Source organism: Strix aluco, chromosome 27, assembly GCF_031877795.1.
Source record: "Strix aluco isolate bStrAlu1 chromosome 27, bStrAlu1.hap1, whole genome shotgun sequence".
Lineage (NCBI taxonomy): Eukaryota > Metazoa > Chordata > Aves > Strigiformes > Strigidae > Strix > Strix aluco.
The window spans coordinates 756,054-772,422 of NC_133957.1; the positions used below are offsets into that span (position 1 = coordinate 756,054).

At 70.8% G+C, this 16,369-nt stretch overlaps 2 protein-coding genes across 2 annotated transcripts; one reads left to right on the forward strand and one right to left on the reverse strand.

The window, feature by feature from the left end:
- The first annotated feature begins 2,831 nt into the window (after positions 1–2,831).
- Positions 2,832–5,749, forward strand: PRKAG1 (protein kinase AMP-activated non-catalytic subunit gamma 1). The gene is given in 11 exon segments (XM_074807648.1): positions 2,832–2,931; positions 3,203–3,284; positions 3,382–3,440; positions 3,547–3,592; positions 3,699–3,753; positions 3,851–3,977; positions 4,284–4,454; positions 4,575–4,617; positions 4,708–4,814; positions 4,816–4,848; positions 4,967–5,749. Coding segments are annotated over 11 exon segments (1,416 nt in total). The 5' UTR covers positions 2,832–2,859; the 3' UTR covers positions 5,588–5,749.
- Positions 5,750–14,267: 8,518 nt separating this feature from the next.
- Positions 14,268–16,226, reverse strand: WNT1 (Wnt family member 1). Its single transcript, XM_074807542.1, has 4 exons — positions 16,126–16,226; positions 15,606–15,859; positions 15,125–15,390; positions 14,268–14,879 (listed from the first exon to the last, which is right to left on the reverse strand). Exons 1-4 carry the CDS (start codon positions 16,224–16,226, stop codon positions 14,391–14,393), a joined length of 1,110 nt encoding a protein of 369 aa, XP_074663643.1. The 3' UTR covers positions 14,268–14,390.
- Between the last annotated feature and the right edge of the window lie 143 nt (positions 16,227–16,369).

The following is a 16,369-nucleotide window of genomic DNA, read 5'->3' on the forward strand; positions in this document are numbered from 1 at the left end:
TGAATTTTTTTTTTTTTTTTTTTCGGTTGTTTTTAAATGTGAGCCCCCACCACCCAACCGGGCAGAGCCTCCTGCCACCGGAGCCGGACCCTGGCGGGGGGCGGGGGGGTGTCTTTCTCCTCTCCAGTGGGCTCCAGGGGACGCGACCCCCCCCACCCTGCCCCCCCCTCCTTCGGATGTGGCTGCAGATGGCCCCTTGCCGCGGGGGGGGGGGGTAGGTAGCGGGGGGTCCCCTGCCCTCATCCCCCCCCATTCCCCGGGAGGTCCCAGCCGTGCGATGTGCCAAGGTGTGAGGTGGGAATGGGGCGGTGGGGAGGGAGGGGGGGGGGGGGGGCTGGGGGGGCCCCCCCCACTTGCCCGTAGCACCCACAGCTGGGGGCTGCGCGTGGTCGGCGCGGGGGGAGAAGGTTATTTATCTATTTATACCTTATATTGTATATACTAGACGGGGGGGGAGGGGGGCTCTTTGTGCTCTGCTGGGCTGAGATTTGGGGGGCAGGGGGCAAGGGGGGGGGGGGCCGCGCGCATTTTTAAACCCAATCTCCGAGGAGGGGCTGGGGGGGGGGGGGGGTGTGGGGGGGGGGCTGATGTGGAGCCTCCTGCCAGCCAAGGGGCGGCTCTCGGAGAGCGAAGCAGCGAGTGGGCATTACACGCCCGCCCCCCCCCCCCCCTTCTCCCCTCCCCCCCCCCCCCCTCCCCCCCCCCCCAAACCGGCTGCGGCCTCCCCCCCTCCCCCAGGGCCACCCACCTGCCCCCCGCCCCCCCAAAACACACCCTGGAGAGGGGGGGGGAACCCCCCCACCGGGATGCTGGGGGCGGGGGAGGGGGGGCTGGGATCTCTTAACGCACAAACGCACGGCGCGGGGGGGGACCCTCCTGTCCCCCGGGGAAGGGGCGGGGGGGAAGGGGGGGGGAGCCCGAAGGGGGTCGGTGCCCCCCCACCACCACCACCACCACCCCCTCACACCCCCTCCTTCTAGCGCGGCAGGGATGGCGCAAGGGGGGGGCCAGGCAGGGCCGGGGCGATCTTTAAAGCTGCTTCCGCAACTCGTCAAAGCTGCAAAAAGGTTTAAAGGTAAAAATGTTTAAAAAAAAAAAAAAAAAAAAAAAAGAAAAGGAAAAAAGAGGAAAAAAAAAAAAAAAGACAAAAAAGTGAGAGTGGGGGTGTGGGGGATGAGAAAGTTTTAACAGAAAATATACGAGAAATTTAACTTTCAGAGCTTGTACATAGCCGGGGCGTGTAGAAATCCCGTTTTTACCAATACCGAAACCACTGGATGTTATTTTAAAATAAAGCGCGTGAGAAGCCACCGCCGCGTCCCTCTCTGGGGGGGGGTTTGGGTGGGGCCTGGGGGGGGGGGCCTGGGGGGTGCTGGGGGGGGGTGGGACCCTCCGTGCGTGTTTAACGGGCCGGGTCCTGGCCTGGCACTGGGGGGGGGGGGGGGGGGTGTGGGGGTCCCTCGCCCTGTGTTCCCCCCCCACCATAGCGCTGTCACCGGGGGGGCCTCACACACACACACACCCCCCCCCCCCCGCCAGATTGGGGGTCCCCAACATGGTGCCCCCCCCCCCCCCCCCCCCCCGGTGACACCCCCACACACACACAGGGGACCCTGAGGTGTGTCCTGCCCCGCCCCGGGACTCTACGTTGTGTCCGTTGTGTCTGTCCGTTCCCTGCGCCCCTCGGCCCCCCCCCACACCGCCATGGGCCGCCGTGACCCGGCGGGAGGGGAAAGGTCACCCCGCGGGCATGAGTCACGTGGGATGCGCGCTTCCGGTCACGTGGTTGGTGCTGGCGGAAGCGGGTGCCAGGCGCCGGGCGGAACGGAGCGGGGGTGGCGGCAGCGGCGGGACGGAGCGGGGCCATGGAGGTGCCGGGGGGGGGACGGACGGCGGGGACGGGAGGGCGGGCGGGGGGGGGGCCGGGAGCCGGGGGGGGGAACCGGCACCGGGAGCGAGCGGGGCCGGGGGCCGCGGCCCGGCCCGACCCGTGTCTGCCCGCAGGATCCCGATCCCGGCCCGCCGGCCCCGGCCCCGGCCCCGGCCCCGGTCCGGCCACGGAGCCCCCGGCGGAGCTGAACCCCCCGGGGCTGGAAGGTGATACCGGGAGTTTCTGGGGGGGACCCGGGGTGCGGGGGGGGCCCGGCCGGGAGGTGCCGCGTAGGTTCGGGCGTCCCAGGGGAGCAGCGTCCTTGGGGGTCCCTGTCCTGGGGTGCGGGGGGGGTCCCAGGACTTGGAGGTGTCCCGGGGTTTGGGGTGTCCCGGAGCCCTGGGGTGGGATTCCCAGAATTTGGGGTGTCCCAGAGCCCTGAGGAGGGTGTCCCGGGTTTTGGGGTGTCCCAGGGTTTGGGGGTGTCCTGGAGCCCTGGGGTGGGATTTCCAGGATTTGGGGTGTCCCAAGATTTGGGGGTGTCCCAGAGCCCTGAGGTGGCTGTCCCAGGGTTTGGGGTGTCCCAGGGTTTGGGGTGTTCCAGAGCTCTGGGGTCGGTGTCCCAGGACTTGGGGTGTCCTTCAGTTTGAGGTGTCCCAGAGCCCTGGGGTGGGTGTCCCGGGGTTTGGGGTTGTCCCGGGGTTTGGGGTGTCCCCAGAGTTTGAGGTGTCCCAGAGCCCTGGGGTGGGTCTCCCGGGTTTTGGGGTCTCCCGGGTTTTGGGGTGTCCGGGGTTTGGGGTGTTCCAGAGCCCTGGGGTCAGTGTCCCAGGATTTGGGGTGTCCTGGAGTTTGAGGTGTCCCAGAGCCCTGGGGTGGGTCTCCCGGGTTTTGGGGGTGTCCCGGGGTTTGGGGTGTTCCCTCGATGCTGCCAGGGGCCTCATGCTGCCCGTCCCCAGGGGAGCCCCACCGCGCGTGCCTACACCGCCTTCATGAAGTCCCACCGCTGCTACGACCTGATCCCCACCAGTTCCAAACTGGTCGTCTTCGACACTTCCCTGCAGGTGGGTCGGGCCCGGGGGGGCACCCCTGGGGCTGGGGGGGGGCACAGGATGGGGACTGGACTCCAGCTTGGGGGCTTAACTGGGACCAGGAGGCAGGTTTGGGGCTGGGGGACGGTCTCGGGGTTGTTCACACCACCGCGTAAAGATCTGGCACGCCAGGGTGGGGGGACATGGGCTGCTGGGGGGGGCCCCCGCTCCCACGCGGGGTGCCCCCCGCTTCCCCGTGGGGTGCCCCGTCCCCCCCACGACGCCCCCGTCCCCCCGTCCGCAGGTGAAGAAGGCTTTCTTCGCGCTGGTCACCAACGGCGTGCGGGCCGCCCCGCTGTGGGACAGCAAGAAGCAAAGTTTTGTGGGTGAGTGGGACTGGAGGGTGGGGTGGCGGGGGGGGGTGTCCCAGGGGGGTTTTGGGGGGCTGGCGGGACCCCGCTCACGCTGCCCATCTCCCCCCAGGCATGCTGACCATCACCGACTTCATCAACATCCTGCACCGCTACTACAAGTCGCCCATGGTAAGGGCCGGGGCGGCCCGCGCGGGGCTCGTCCCCTCGGGCTTTGGCCTCTGCCCACCACCGCGCGCTGGCCGCGGTCGATCCCGGTGTCTCTCCTTACGCCCAGGTGCAGATTTACGAGCTGGAGGAGCACAAAATAGAGACGTGGCGAGGTGAGGGGGGTCCCTGCCAGCGGCCCTCCCGCCCTCCCAGACCCCGCCAGCCCTGCCCGGCGCCCCACGGTGCCGCCGCTCCCCTCAGCGTCTCCTCTCCCCACAGAGGTTTATCTCCAAGACTCCTTCAAGCCGCTGGTCTGCATCTCCCCCAACGCCAGGTACCTCCGTGCTGCGGGGAGGGGGGGGCAGCCACCCTCAGACGCGAGGCCGGGGTCCGGGCGAACCCCCATTCCCCCTGTCCCTCCTGCCCCGCAGCCTTTTCGATGCCGTCTGCTCCCTGATCCGCAACAAGATCCACCGCTTGCCCGTCATCGACCCCGACTCGGGCAACACGCTCTACATCCTCACCCACAAACGCATCCTCAAGTTCCTCAAACTCTTTGTAAGTCCCACAGCGGCGGCGGGACCCCCCCCCCCGCCTCCCCCCCGGGATGAGCTGTGCCGGGTACCGCCGGCTGCGGGGCGCAGGGGGTGGGCGCAGCTTCGGTGCCTCGCGGCGCGTTGCGGGTGCTGGGGGGGCTCCCCCGGGTGCTGCGCGCGCAGCCCCGCAGCCCGTCTCCTCTGCTCGGGGGTCCCCGCTCCGCACCCAGCGCTCTCTGCTTTCACTCCTAGGACCCCCACGAGCCGGGGGCGGCCACGCGGCAGGCCGAGCCAGCGTCAGCACTGTCCCCCTCCCCGTCCCCTGCAGATAGCGGAGGTCCCAAAACCCGAGTTCATGGCCAAGACGCTGGAGGAGCTGCAGATCGGCACCTACAGCCGCATCGCCGTGGTGCGGACCAGCACCCCCATCTACGTGGCACTGGGCATCTTCGTGCAGCACCGCGTCTCCGCTCTGCCGGTCGTCGATGAGTCGGGTAAGGCCGGGGCCCGGCGCGGGGCGCGGTGTCCCCAAAGCGCCGGCGCGGGGTCCGTGTCCCCTCCAGGGACCGAACCGTAGCGGCACCGGGGGCGCCTCAGGGCCGTTTCCTTCCCTCCCCAGGGGCGGGTGGTGGATATCTACTCCAAATTCGATGTGATTGTGAGTACAGGGGGGGGCTGTGGGGGTGGGGAGGGGGTTTGGGGGGCCTGGCTGTGTCCCCCCAACACCTCTCCCCCCACCCCCAGAACCTGAGGCGCCGAGAAAACCTACAACAACCTGGACGTGACGGTGACGCGGGCGCTGCAGCACCGCTCCCACTACTTCGAGGGCGTCCTCAAGTGTTACAAGCACGAGACGCTGGGAAACCATCATCAACCGCCTGGTAGAGGCCGAGGTAACCGTCGTCCCCGCCCCGGCCCCGGGGCGTTGCGGGGTGCAGGGAGTGGTGGGGGGGGGCCGGGGGTCCCCGCGCCGGCCTCAGCCTTTCCCTGTCCCCATCCCACCCCCCCCAGGTTCACCGGCTGGTGGTGGTGGACGAGAGCGACGTGGTCAAGGGGATCGTTTCTCTCTCGGACATCCTGCAAGCCCTGGTGCTCCCCGCAGGGCCCCTGAGGCGGTGTGGGATGAAGGGGGGGGGGGGGGGGGGGGGGTGTTCAGCCCCTCCTGGTGCCCCCCGCCGTCCTCTCCTGCCATGCTGTGCCCCCCCCCAGGGACAACCCCAGGGTGGGGACCCCACTCACCAGCAGCATCCAGCAATAATCTCCAGCCGTGGGGCAGCCCCACGCCACCCTTTTCTGGGGCGGGGAGAGCCCACGGTCCCCCCCCCCCACGCTGCACCCCGCGCCCTAAAGGCTGCGTTGGCCGAGCTGGCGGGGTGCTGGGGGCCCCCCCGGCCCCCCCCCGGGGTGCAGGGCCGGGGTCAGCCACCTCCAGGCCAGGGCCATTCCCTGTGCGGACCCTCACCACCCCCCCCCCAGCACAGGGTTTCACTGAATTTGGGTTTAATCACCCTCCCTCAGCTCCGTCCAGCCCCGGGGCTGCCCCTCTGTGCACCCCCCCGGGCCCCCCCACCCCGCCAGGCCCCGTCTGCAACCCGCCACCTCGCTTCGTGTGTGGAGAGAAACCGCGAATAAACACAGAGCTGGCACAACCCCGGCCTCGCCGCGGGGCACGCGGGGGGCACCGCCGGTGCCGAGGGAGGGGGGGGGAACCCGGAGAGGGGGTCCAGCCCCCCCCCCCCCCCCAACCCTCCCCGCGGGAGAGGGGGAATCTGCTGAGCTCACCCAGACCCTAAATCCCTGTTTGTTCCGCCTGTGGCTTTTCTAAAAGGCCGGGATTGGGGACGGGGACCCGGCGGGACGCGGGGACCCTCCCGGCGGTGGCTGCGGTGAGGTGGGGGGTGTCGGGGCTGGGGGAGCAGCGCTGGGGGTGGGTGGGGGGGGGTGACCGGGATCGCCGGGGTCCCTGTGGGGTGCTGATGGGGGTCACCGGCCACACCGGCTTTGCCGCGGGGGAGGCGCGAGGCCTCGGGCGTGCTGAGCGCGGCACATTCCCGGCCAGGGCGGTGGGGAGTGGGGGGGGGGAGGCCGAGACGTGGCCCCTGCCACCAGCTCCCGCCACCAGCCCTGGGGTCCGGCGCAGGCTGCGGTGCGAGGTGAGAGCCGTGGGGCTGTGGGGGGGACACACACACACCCCCCCAGGGTTCGAGGGGGGGGGCCGGTGCCGTTGCCATGCCGCCGCCGGAGGGTTGCTAAGCTCTCGCTCGGAGCCCGCGTGGGCTGCAGCGCTCGGTGCCAAACCCGGCATCGCCTCGCTTTGTCGCAGGGGGGGGGAAGGGATCCCGGGGTGGGGGGGGGGGGTGTTGGTGGTGTTTGGGGAGAGGGGGGGGGGGACCACATACGACACCCCTGGGACGGCCGGCGGGGCTCCCCGCGCTCTCCCGGGGTTGCCCGGTGGCCAAGGGCCTGGCAGTGCCACCGGGCGGGACACGGGGGGGTCCCCGGGGGTGCACGTGCGGCGGTGGCTGCGCCGAGGCTCCGGGGAACGCGTGTGTGGCTGTGGGGTGACACCCCCGGCTCCCCCCCCAACCCCCTGGTCCACCCGCCGGGGGGCCATGCTGGGGGGCGCGGAGCGGGGCGCGGGGCGCCTGCGGATCTGCGAGCGGACGAAGCTGCTGCTGGTGGAGATCGACACGGTGGCGTGTTGCAGCCCCGGCGCCGGCATGGCCGCGGGGTGCCGGCCCCGCGCCCCCCTGGACCTACCGCCGCATCGCCGGGGAGTACGCGTGAGTGGGGGCGCCCAGGGGGGTGAGGGGGGGGCCCGGCCCGTGCCCTTGTCCCCCCCTCCCCGCGTTCCCCAAACCCTCGCACCTCTCACGACACCCCCCCCCCCTCATTCCCCAAACCCTCACCCCCCCAAACCCTCCCCCCCCCACTTTGCCCTCATTCCCCAAACCCTCGCACCCCCCCCGCCCCATTCCCCAAACCCTCACACCTCTCACGACCCCCCCCCAACCTCCCCTCACTCCCCAAACCCTCACGCCCCCCCCCCTCGCCCCATACCCCCAAACCCTCACGCCCCCCCCCCACCTCCCCTCTCTGTCTTGCAGGTACCTGGAGAAGCGCTTCGTGGCGGAGCTGGCCCCCCCCCTGGCCCCCCAGCACCCCCCGCTCCCCCCCGGCGCCTGCAGGACTTCGCCCCCCCGCCCCCCCCCGGGGCGCGACACCACCCCGACCCCGCGCCCCCCCACCCACCCGCTGCCAACCCGAGGGGGACGGGGGGCAGCGCACCCCGGGGCCGGCACCCCCCCGTGTCCCCCCCGTCCCCCCGCTGCCGGGGGGCAGGCAGGGGCCCCCCCAGCTACGAAGCCCACATGCAGCGGGTGCAGGCGGCCCCCCCGCGCCGGGGGGGGCCACCCCCCTTACATCTCACCCCCCGCTTACGACGCTCCCCACCGCACCCTACAGCTCCAGCCCCCCCGGGGCCCCGCGCAGCCCCCCGCCGGCACCCCCGTGCCCGGGGGGCTGTGCCAGGGGGCTGGAGCCACACGCTCCCCCGGGGGGCCACCGAGGCCGGGCACCGGCGGCCCCGCGGGCCACAGCCAACCCTGGGGGGGCCCGGAACCCCCCGGCACAGCCCAGACGCTGCCCCGGGCAGCGGCCAGCCGGGAGCGGGGTGCCGGGGCGTGGCAGGGGCCGGCGGGGGCCGGGGGGGCACGTCCTCATCGACGCCACCCGCGTGGTGGTCCGGGCCCAGTACGTGCCCCCCCCCGCAGCGACAACAGGTCCGCTACAACCGGGGGGTCCCCGGGGCCCACCCCCCACCCCGGGCAGCCCCCCTGCGGCCCCTGGGGCCACCACCACCACCCCCCCCCCCTCCCAGCGGCACCTTCGCCCCCCCGCGAGCCCCCCCGGGATCCTCCCGGCAGCCCCCCGCGTTCCCTGGCGGAGCCCGGGGGGTTCTGGGGGTCCCCGGGGGCGGCCCCCCCCCGCGGCGGCCGGCGCTGTACGCCCAGGCGCTGCGCGAGGCCGTGTCGCGCATTCCGGCGGCACACGGCGCCCGACTCCGACTCGGAGGCCGAGGGGGGGCCGGGGGGGGCCCGGTGGCGGCACTGCCGCGATGCCCACGCCTACAGCAGCAGCAGCAGCAGCCTGGAGAGCACCGGGGCCCCCCCCGGGGGCTGCCAGCCCCGCCCGGGCCTAAGGGGTGGGGGCTACAGGGGTGTGGTGCCTGTGGGGTGGGGCTTGGCGGGGTGTGGCCCTCAGGGGGAGGGGCCTTGGTGGGGTGTGGCCCTCGGGGGGCGGGGCTCGGGGCTGCGGGACCCTCTGGCGGACCCTAATAAAGGCTGCGGGACCCCCGTGCGCCGCCTCCGCCCCTTGTGTGTGCATGGTGAGGGGGGGCCCGGCCCCCAAGGAGGGGCCATCACCCTCCCTGGGCCCCCCCGCCCCTCCTCTGCACCCCTGGTTCTGCCCCCCCACACCCCAGCGACGACCCAGGCGGCCGGACAACGCCCCCCCCCCCCCCCCCCACCACCCCGCAGTCCCGGGGTCAGTCAGAGGCCCCGGGTTGTCCCGGCGGGGGTGGGACGTCGCCGGCCCCCCCCCCCCCCCCCCCCGGGTCCCCTGTAATGACCGGGTGAGCGCAGCAGGTCTGGCCCACGGCCACCGGCCCCACGTCACGGCCGGGGGGGGGACCCCGGGTGAGTCATCGGGGGGGGGCCCATTCCCCCCCCCCGAATGGCGCCACCACCTCTTAGTCACGCTGCGGGGGGGGGGGAGGATCCCCGCGGCCAGAGGAAACCGCACAAATAACGTGTCCGCAATTTGCACGTTATTTAAAACCGGCTCCTCCCCCGCCCCCCTGCGCGACCCTGTCATTATCCCGGTGACACCGGCCGGGAGGTCACGGCGCGGGGCAGCGGTCGCAGCGGGGACCTGGGTGTCCGGGGCCTCCCGCGCCCAGGGGGGAGCCGCTCGTGGGGCAGCCCCGGGGCCACGTCACCCCCACTTGTCCCCTGTCCTGGTGTGTGGCCGTGGGGGACATGGGACCAGGGTCTGGGCCTGACCTTGGCCATGCTGGCTACCTCAGCCCACCGTGGCACGGCCGCGGGCCTGGTGCAAGCCTGGCATGGCCTGGCACAGCTCCGTATGGCTTGGCACGGCTTGGCACAGCTTGGCACAGCTCAGTATAGCCTGGCACGCTTGGCACGGCTTGGCACAGCCTGGTACAGCTTGGCATGGTCTGGCACAGCTCCGTATGGCCTGGCACGGCTTGGCACGGCTTGGCACAGCTCAGTATAGCCTGGCATGCTTGGCACGGCTTGGCATGGCCTGGCACAGCTCAGTACAGCCTGGCACACTTGGCATGGCTTGGCACGGCTTGGCATGGTCTGGGATGCTCGGCGTAGCCTGGCACAGCCTGGCCCGGCCCAGCCCAGCTCAGTGCCATTTCGGCACAGCTCAGCAGCACTGCTTGGCACAGCTCAGTGTTGCCTGGCACGTCCTGGTATGACCCGGCACAGCTCGGCACGTCTTGGCGCAGCCTGGCACAGCTCAGCACAGCCCAGCAAAGCCCAGAACAGCCCAGCACAGCTCTGTACAGCCTGGCTCAGCATGGCACGGCTCAGCGGGGCACAACACAGCCTGGCACGGCACAGCCTGTATCAGTTCGGTACAGCCTGGCGTGGCTCGGCTCGGCTCGGCTCGGCTCGGCCCGGGCGCCTCTGCCTCGGCGTGGCCCGGGGTGTCCCAGACGCGGGGGAAGGCGGCGCGGCCTTTTCCGTGGGCTCAGCTCCTGCCCAAAACCCCTCCCCGCTCCCCGCCGAGAAAATCACCTTCTAATTCGGGCCGCGCTGGCGCCAGCGCCGCCCCCCCGGGCCCCCCCCCGCCTCCCGCCGCCCCCCAAAACCCGCCGCAGCTCGGAGGGGGGGCGGGGGGTTGGGGGAGCGCAGCCGCGGGGTGCCCACGCGTGGGACCGTGGCGGGGGTTGGGGGGGGGGGTCCCGTCCGGTACCGTGGCCCCGGCCCGGTGCGCGGTGCCGCCCGCGGCCGCCAGATGTCGCCGCGCAGCCGGTGACCGACCGGACGGGGGGCACCCGGGGGACACCGGGGGTCCTGCCCCGGGAGCGGCGGGGACACGGGGGGGAACCCCTGCCCTTGCCCATCGCACAGCCCCTACGCGTCCCCACCAGGACAGACGTGGCCACCGGTGTCCCCGGTGCCAGCCCTGGGGAGCCACGACCCACGTGTGTCACCGGTGCTGGTGGTGGCCCGTGACCCACGTGTGTCACCAGTGCCAGTGGTGGCCCATGACCCATGCGTGTCACTGGTGCTGGTGGTGGCCCGTGACCCACGTGTGTCACCAGTGCCGGTGGTGGCCCGTGACCCACGTGTGTCACCAGTGCCGGTGGTGGCCCGTGACCCACGCATGTCACTGGTGTTGGTTGTGGCTCTGTGACCCATGCATGTCACCGGTGCTGGTGGTGGCCCATGACCCACACGTGTCACCAATGCTGATGGTGGCCCCAGGGAGCCGTGACCCACATGCGCAACTGGCACTGGCCACGCCACAACCCACGTGTGCCGGCAGCACTGGCCACATCCCCACAGAACGCACACGGCACCGGCCATTGCCACGGCCACAGCGGTCCCGGCCACCGCCACGACCCTGGACAGCCACATCCCACCGCGTCCCCGCCACAACGGTGGCCGCCCCAACCCTGGCCACATCCCCACGCGCGGTGGCCACGCGGTGCCGGCGGCTCTCCCAGGCCGCGCGGAGGTAGCCGGTGGGAAGGGGGCGCGGGTGAATGCGCCATTGTTGCGCGGAGGTTGGAGTCACAGATAATTACCTCAATTAGTTACAATGGCAGAGTAATAAATACAGGCTTAGCGGCTCCCTTCCCCACTGCGGCTTCTCAGATTAATCCAGCCCGGGCGAGCGGAGCTGAAAGGAGTGATGGACAATTCATTAAACTCGCCGAATGCCGCACAAGGCACCCGTGAAGGCCGGCGTTAGCCCCCGGCGGCTCCGGCTTTGTCCCTAATTGTTCGTCTCGGGCATTGGTCACCTATCGAGGAGTGGGTGACGGCGACGGTCCCCCCGGGGCTGGCATGCCCGGGGATTAGAGGCCAGCCCTGCCACGGTTGCCGGGTGCGCTGGCCCCTGCGTCGGAGGAATGCGGCGGCCGGGGGGGGGGGGGCGGCCGGACAAGCCGGGCGCTGGCGGGAGGACGCGGGCCCGGGGGCGAGGGGGAGCCGGGCCCGGGGCTGTGCCGCTGGCGGCCGGTAACGGGGCGCGGGATGGGGACGGGCCCGCGGCGGGGACGGTGCCACCGGCCAGGCTGTGCCGCTGGGCCTGGCTCTGTCCCTCCGGCCGGCACCGTCCTGTCCATCTGTCCCGCACCTCTGGGCAGCCTGTCCCTCTGTCCCACAACCCCTGGCCATGCCTCTGTCCCTCTGTCCCACACCCCTGGCCATGCCTCTGTCCGTCTGTCCCGCACCTCTGGGCAGTCCTGTCCCTCTGTCCCACACCCCTGGCCATGCCTCTGTCTGTCTGTCCCGCACCTCTGGGACTGACACCGTCCGTCTGTCCTGCACCTCTGGAAACAACCCTGTTTGCTCTGTCCTGCACTCTGTGTGTCATCCTGTCCGTCTGTCCCGCACCTCTGGGCACTGTCCCGTCCCTCTGTCCTGCACCTCTGGGCCTGGCTCTGTCTGTCTGTCCTGCACCCCTGGGCACTGTCCCATCCTTCTGTCCCACACCTCTGGCCATTGCCTCTGTCCATCTGTCCTGCACCTCTGGGCAGTCCTGTCCCTCTGTCCCACACCCCTGGCCATGCCTCTGTCTGTCTGTCCCACACCTCTGGCCATGGCTCTGTCCATCTGTCCTACACGTCTGGGCACTGTCTCGTCCTTCTGTCCTGCACCGCTGGGCCTGGCTCTGTCCCTCTGTCCTGCATCTCTGAACATGGATCTGTCCCTCTGTCCTGCACCCCTGGCCATGGCTCTGTCTGTCCCACACCTCTGGGCACTGTCCCGTCCTTCTGTCCCACACCTCTGGCCATGGCTGTGTCCGTCTGTCCCTCACCCCGGGGCAGAGCCCCCCCCCCACCCCCCAGCCCTGCCGGGGGGGGGCCCAGCTCACCACAGGCCGGGCTTGCAGCCACCATCCAGCTGTTACCCGGCTTCCCAGATGTGACGGGCTGGCGCGGGGCGGGACCGCCCTGTCCCCATCCCTGTCCTCGTCCGTCTGTCCCCATCCCTGTCCGTCTGTCCCCGTCCCTGCACCGCGCCAGCGGCTATTTCCAGCGTTATTTGTACAAGCCGGGGAGGTCTGTGCCCTGCAGCCGAGCACCCACCCCGCACCCGGGGTGCCCCTGCCCCGCGCGGGGGGTCACGACTGCCCCGAGGTGCCCCGGCGGTCACCGGCGCGCAGGAAAAGCTGAGTAACAGAGGTGACTTATAAGAATGTCATTATCTATATTCCTGACTCGCTACCGCAGGAAAACAGGCTATTTTCATGCCCTGTGCGTGTGCAGAATTTAGCAGGCAGATAACTCCCGGCAGGCGGGAGATGCTCGGAGGGTTATTTCGGGCTGTGTTCCTTTCCAGTCGTTTTTTCTCGCATTTCTTTATTTGATTTCGCCACGCCAGGCTGTGTTTTTACCTTGGCGTGGACAGCGGGGGCCCCCGGGGTTTTTTTCCCGCCCCCCCCCCCCCCTCTCCGTCTAAACATCAACTTTTCCACTATCGGCTCTGGGGGATATTTTGGGTGGTGGCAGCGTCATCCCGCAGCCTTTGATGTCGCGAATCCCCAGGGGCCACCGCGAGGTTCCCGGCTCCGGCCACGGGGCAGCCCAGGCCACGGGGACCCCCCACGGCAGGGTGGGGAGGGGGGGGGGCAACGGATGGGAATGGGGGGTCCCCGGGCAGGGCCAGCTCCCTGCCCCCGCTGCCCGTGGCTGGATGTCACCGTGGCCCCGTGGTTTGGCCTGTGCCGGACATGGGGACTTTGCCCTCCCCAAGGTGTGGAGTCACGGTGCAGGGGGTGCATGTGGGCCCCGTGCCCACCCCGGGGGTGCCCGTCCCAGTGGGATACCTGTCCCAGGGGATGCCCGTCCCAGGGCTATGCCCACTCCTGTGGGATGCTTATCCCAGGGGAAAACCCATCCCAGGGGGATGCCAACCTCGGTGGGATGCCCACCCTGGGGGGGGGGATGCCTGTCCCGATGGGATACACACCCCAAGGAGATGCCCATCCCGAGGGGGGGGGGGCGGGGTGCCCATCCCGGGGCAATAACAACCCCAGCGGGGCACCTGCCAGCCACGGAGCTGCGCCCCACCTTTGCCACGAACCTTTCTCCGCCTGCAGCCAGGCCCCACGCCCGGAGTGTGGGGGCTGCGTGTGGGGCCAGTGGCCAGTCCTGGGCCCCCCCCGGCCCCGGCCCCCAGTAACCTCAGTGCCCCTCCCCGGCCCCCCTCCTCCCCCGGAGCCGAGGGGAGCCGTCAGCCCCGGCCGGGAGCGGTGATGGACGATGCTCATTCCCTGTCTGCCGTCTTGTACCTCCCGTGGCCGCTCCCAACGCCCGGCCCCGGCGGCACCAGTCCCACCGCCCCGGCAAATTCCAGCGCCGAGGATGCCGCAGCCCAGGTGCCATGGTGATGGGCGCCCCGGCCGTGGGGATGGACGCCCCGACCGGGAGCGGCGGCAGCAGCGGCTGGGCTGGAGACGGGCACGGTGGGAGGAAGACGGGGGTCTGCGGGGAGGGGGAGGGCAGAGGAAGGGGGTAGAAGGATGGACAGACAGACGGCTGGAGGGGGCTGACGGAGGCAGAATGGGGAGGTGAGGGGACGGAGAGGGGACGGACGGACGGACGGATGGATGGAGTGGATGGATGTGGGTGGCGGGGGCCGGCTGCCCAGCCCTGCGGTTTGGGGGGACATTGCTCCCCCCAGCAGCTCGTCCCCTCCCTCCCCCGGCCCCCCAGAAACAAATCGGGGCAGGACTGATAAAAATATATCCTTTATTCTTCTCTAAAGGCTATCAGTGAAACCTGTAACAAAGCATTATTATTATTATTATTATTAATTATTATCTCTTTATTTATAAAAAACAGGGCCTGGGGCCAGCGAAGCGCAGGGCGGGGGGCGGCCTCAAACCGTCCACAATAAATATTTTATTTACAGCGAGAAGGGGACCCCGCGGAGCCGGAGCAGCCGAGGGGGCCGCCGGGAAGGTGCGTGGCACCGAGCCCACCCAGGCCGGTTGCTGGCCCCTGGGGCGACCGCTCTGCCCAGGAGGGGACAGCGGGAGGGTCCCCAGGGCGCACCCACGGGCGCCATCACAATCCAGCCGAGCACCCAGTCATGGGGGGTGGCGCAAGACCCCCTCCGGGATGGGGCAGGGTGGTCCCTGTGGCGGTGGCAGGGCGGGGGGGTCACAGGCACTCGTGCAGCACCTGCGTGTTGGTGCAGTTGAGGCAGCTGACGTGGCAGCACCAGTGGAAGGTGCAGTTGCAGCGCTCGGTGACGCGCTGGGTGCGCGTGCGGTACCCGCGCCCGCAGCACAGCAGCTCGCACCCATCCAGCCCCGGCGAGGAGCTGTTGCAGAAGCGCCCGGCCGTGCCCGCCGTCCCCGTCTTCCCGCTGTATGTGCAGAAATTGGGCGACTTCTCGAAGTAGACGAGGTCGTGGGGCGAGGGGGGTTTGTGGGCCGGGTTCTCGGGTTCCAGGTGATGCAGCTCCACCCGCGACGCCCGGTTGCTGCCCTTGTTGCCGTAGATGACGCGGGAGGCGCCGTCGAAACGGTCCTTCAGGACGTCGCCCACGGCGCGGAAGGTGGGGAGCCGCATCCAGCACGTGCGGACGGTGCAGGAGCCCGACATGCCGTGGCACTTGCACTCCTGGCGCATCTCTGAGAAGACCGTCTGCAAGGGGCGGGGGGGTTTGGGGTGCCATGAGCAGCCTGCGACACCCCCCCCCCCCCCGCCCCGGGGACCTCGCACCTCGCTTCCCCGTGGCATCGCATCGTGCTCAGCTCACCCAAAGCCGGGTGGGAAACACCTCTCTGATGGTTCCCAACGCCTGGATGGGGGCAGGTTGGGGGGTTCTGTGGCCGTGCCCATCCCCGTCCCCCCCCGGCGCTGCCCACAGCCCCCCCCCGTGCCCTCACCATGCGCCCGGCCTCGTTGTTGTGCAGGTTCATGAGGAAACGCAGGTCACGGCCCTTCTCGCTCGAGTCCACGAACTCCCTCCCGAAGAGGCGCCCGAAGTCGATGTTGTCGCTGCAGCCCCCCCAGTGCCAGTCGGGGCCCCCGGGGCCGCGGCGCCGGTAGTCGCAGGTGCAGGATTCGATGGAACCCTCCGAACAGGACCGGGCCACCGAGTGCGTCACGCCGGCGCTGGTGATGGCGAAGATGAACGCCGTCTCCCGGCACCCTGCGGAGGGGAGCGGGGACCTCGGGGTGCTGCCGGGACGGGGAGGCGACACCCCCCTCAGCACCCCAGACCCGCAGCCACGCCGGGCTGGCGATGCCCCGCGGTGAAGCAGGGCGGGGGGGGTGCTTTCGCCAAGCATCCCATCTCGGGGGTGCCGCGGAGGGGACGCGGGGTCCCCCCCCGCCGCCGCCGCCGCCGCCACCGCGTGGCCTCACCCCGGTTGACGATTTTGCCGAAGATGTTGGGGCCCTGGGAGGTGGGACAGTTCCAGCGGCGGTTGCGGAACTGCCACTTGCACTCCTTGATGGCGGTCTGGAGGCCGGAGCTGACGCTGTGCAGGATGCCGGGGTTCTGGCGGATCAGCTTGCGCTGTTTGCGGCTCAGAAGCTGCAGGCTGGGGTCCAGCACCAGCTGCACGTTCTTGGAGTCCGTCAGCAGGTTGGTGGACGAGGCCACGTTGATGATGCCCCTACGGCACACGGCGGCCGTCACCGTGGCGAGGGGGGGCGGGGGGTCCCCAGCACCCCGCTCCCCACCGACACCCTGCCCCGGGTTGTCTCCGCTACCGGAGCATCCTCCACCCGGCGGGGGGTGCATGTGTGTGTGTGTGTGTGTGTGTGTGTGTGTCCCCAACAGTGACACCTTCACACCCCGTCCCCGGCTACGGGGGGCAGCCCCGCTCCCCCCCCGCCGCCTCCCCGGTCCCAGCCCCGGTCCCGGCGCCGGTGGACTCACCACCACCGCCCGCTGTTGTTCACCGCCAGCGTGTTGGAGAGGGAGGAGAGGGCCAGAGCCCAGAGCGCCCGGAGCGCCAGCCCCAGCGCGGCGGCTCGCATGGCTCCGGCCCCGGGAGCCCCGGCAGAATGCGCGGGCGAGCGGCCGCCGGGGGTATTTATGGTGCCGCGGAGCCCCCGGCCCGGCCGCTACATCCACGCGTGTTTGGACGCGCGGGGCGCGGGCGGCTCCGGGGAGGGCGGCC

Bases quoted from the DNA above. Each gene is read 5' to 3' on its own strand.
- WNT1 (XM_074807542.1), bottom strand. From the start codon at position 16,226: ATGCGAGCCGCCGCGCTGGGGCTGGCGCTCCGGGCGCTCTGGGCTCTG. The intron at 15,860-16,125 runs GTGAGTCCACCG...CGTGTGCCGTAG, and splicing joins AACAACAGCGGGCGGTGGTG to GGGCATCATCAACGTGGCCT. The intron at 15,391-15,605 runs GTGAGGCCACGC...TCCCCTCCGCAG, and splicing joins CGGCAAAATCGTCAACCGGG to GGTGCCGGGAGACGGCGTTC.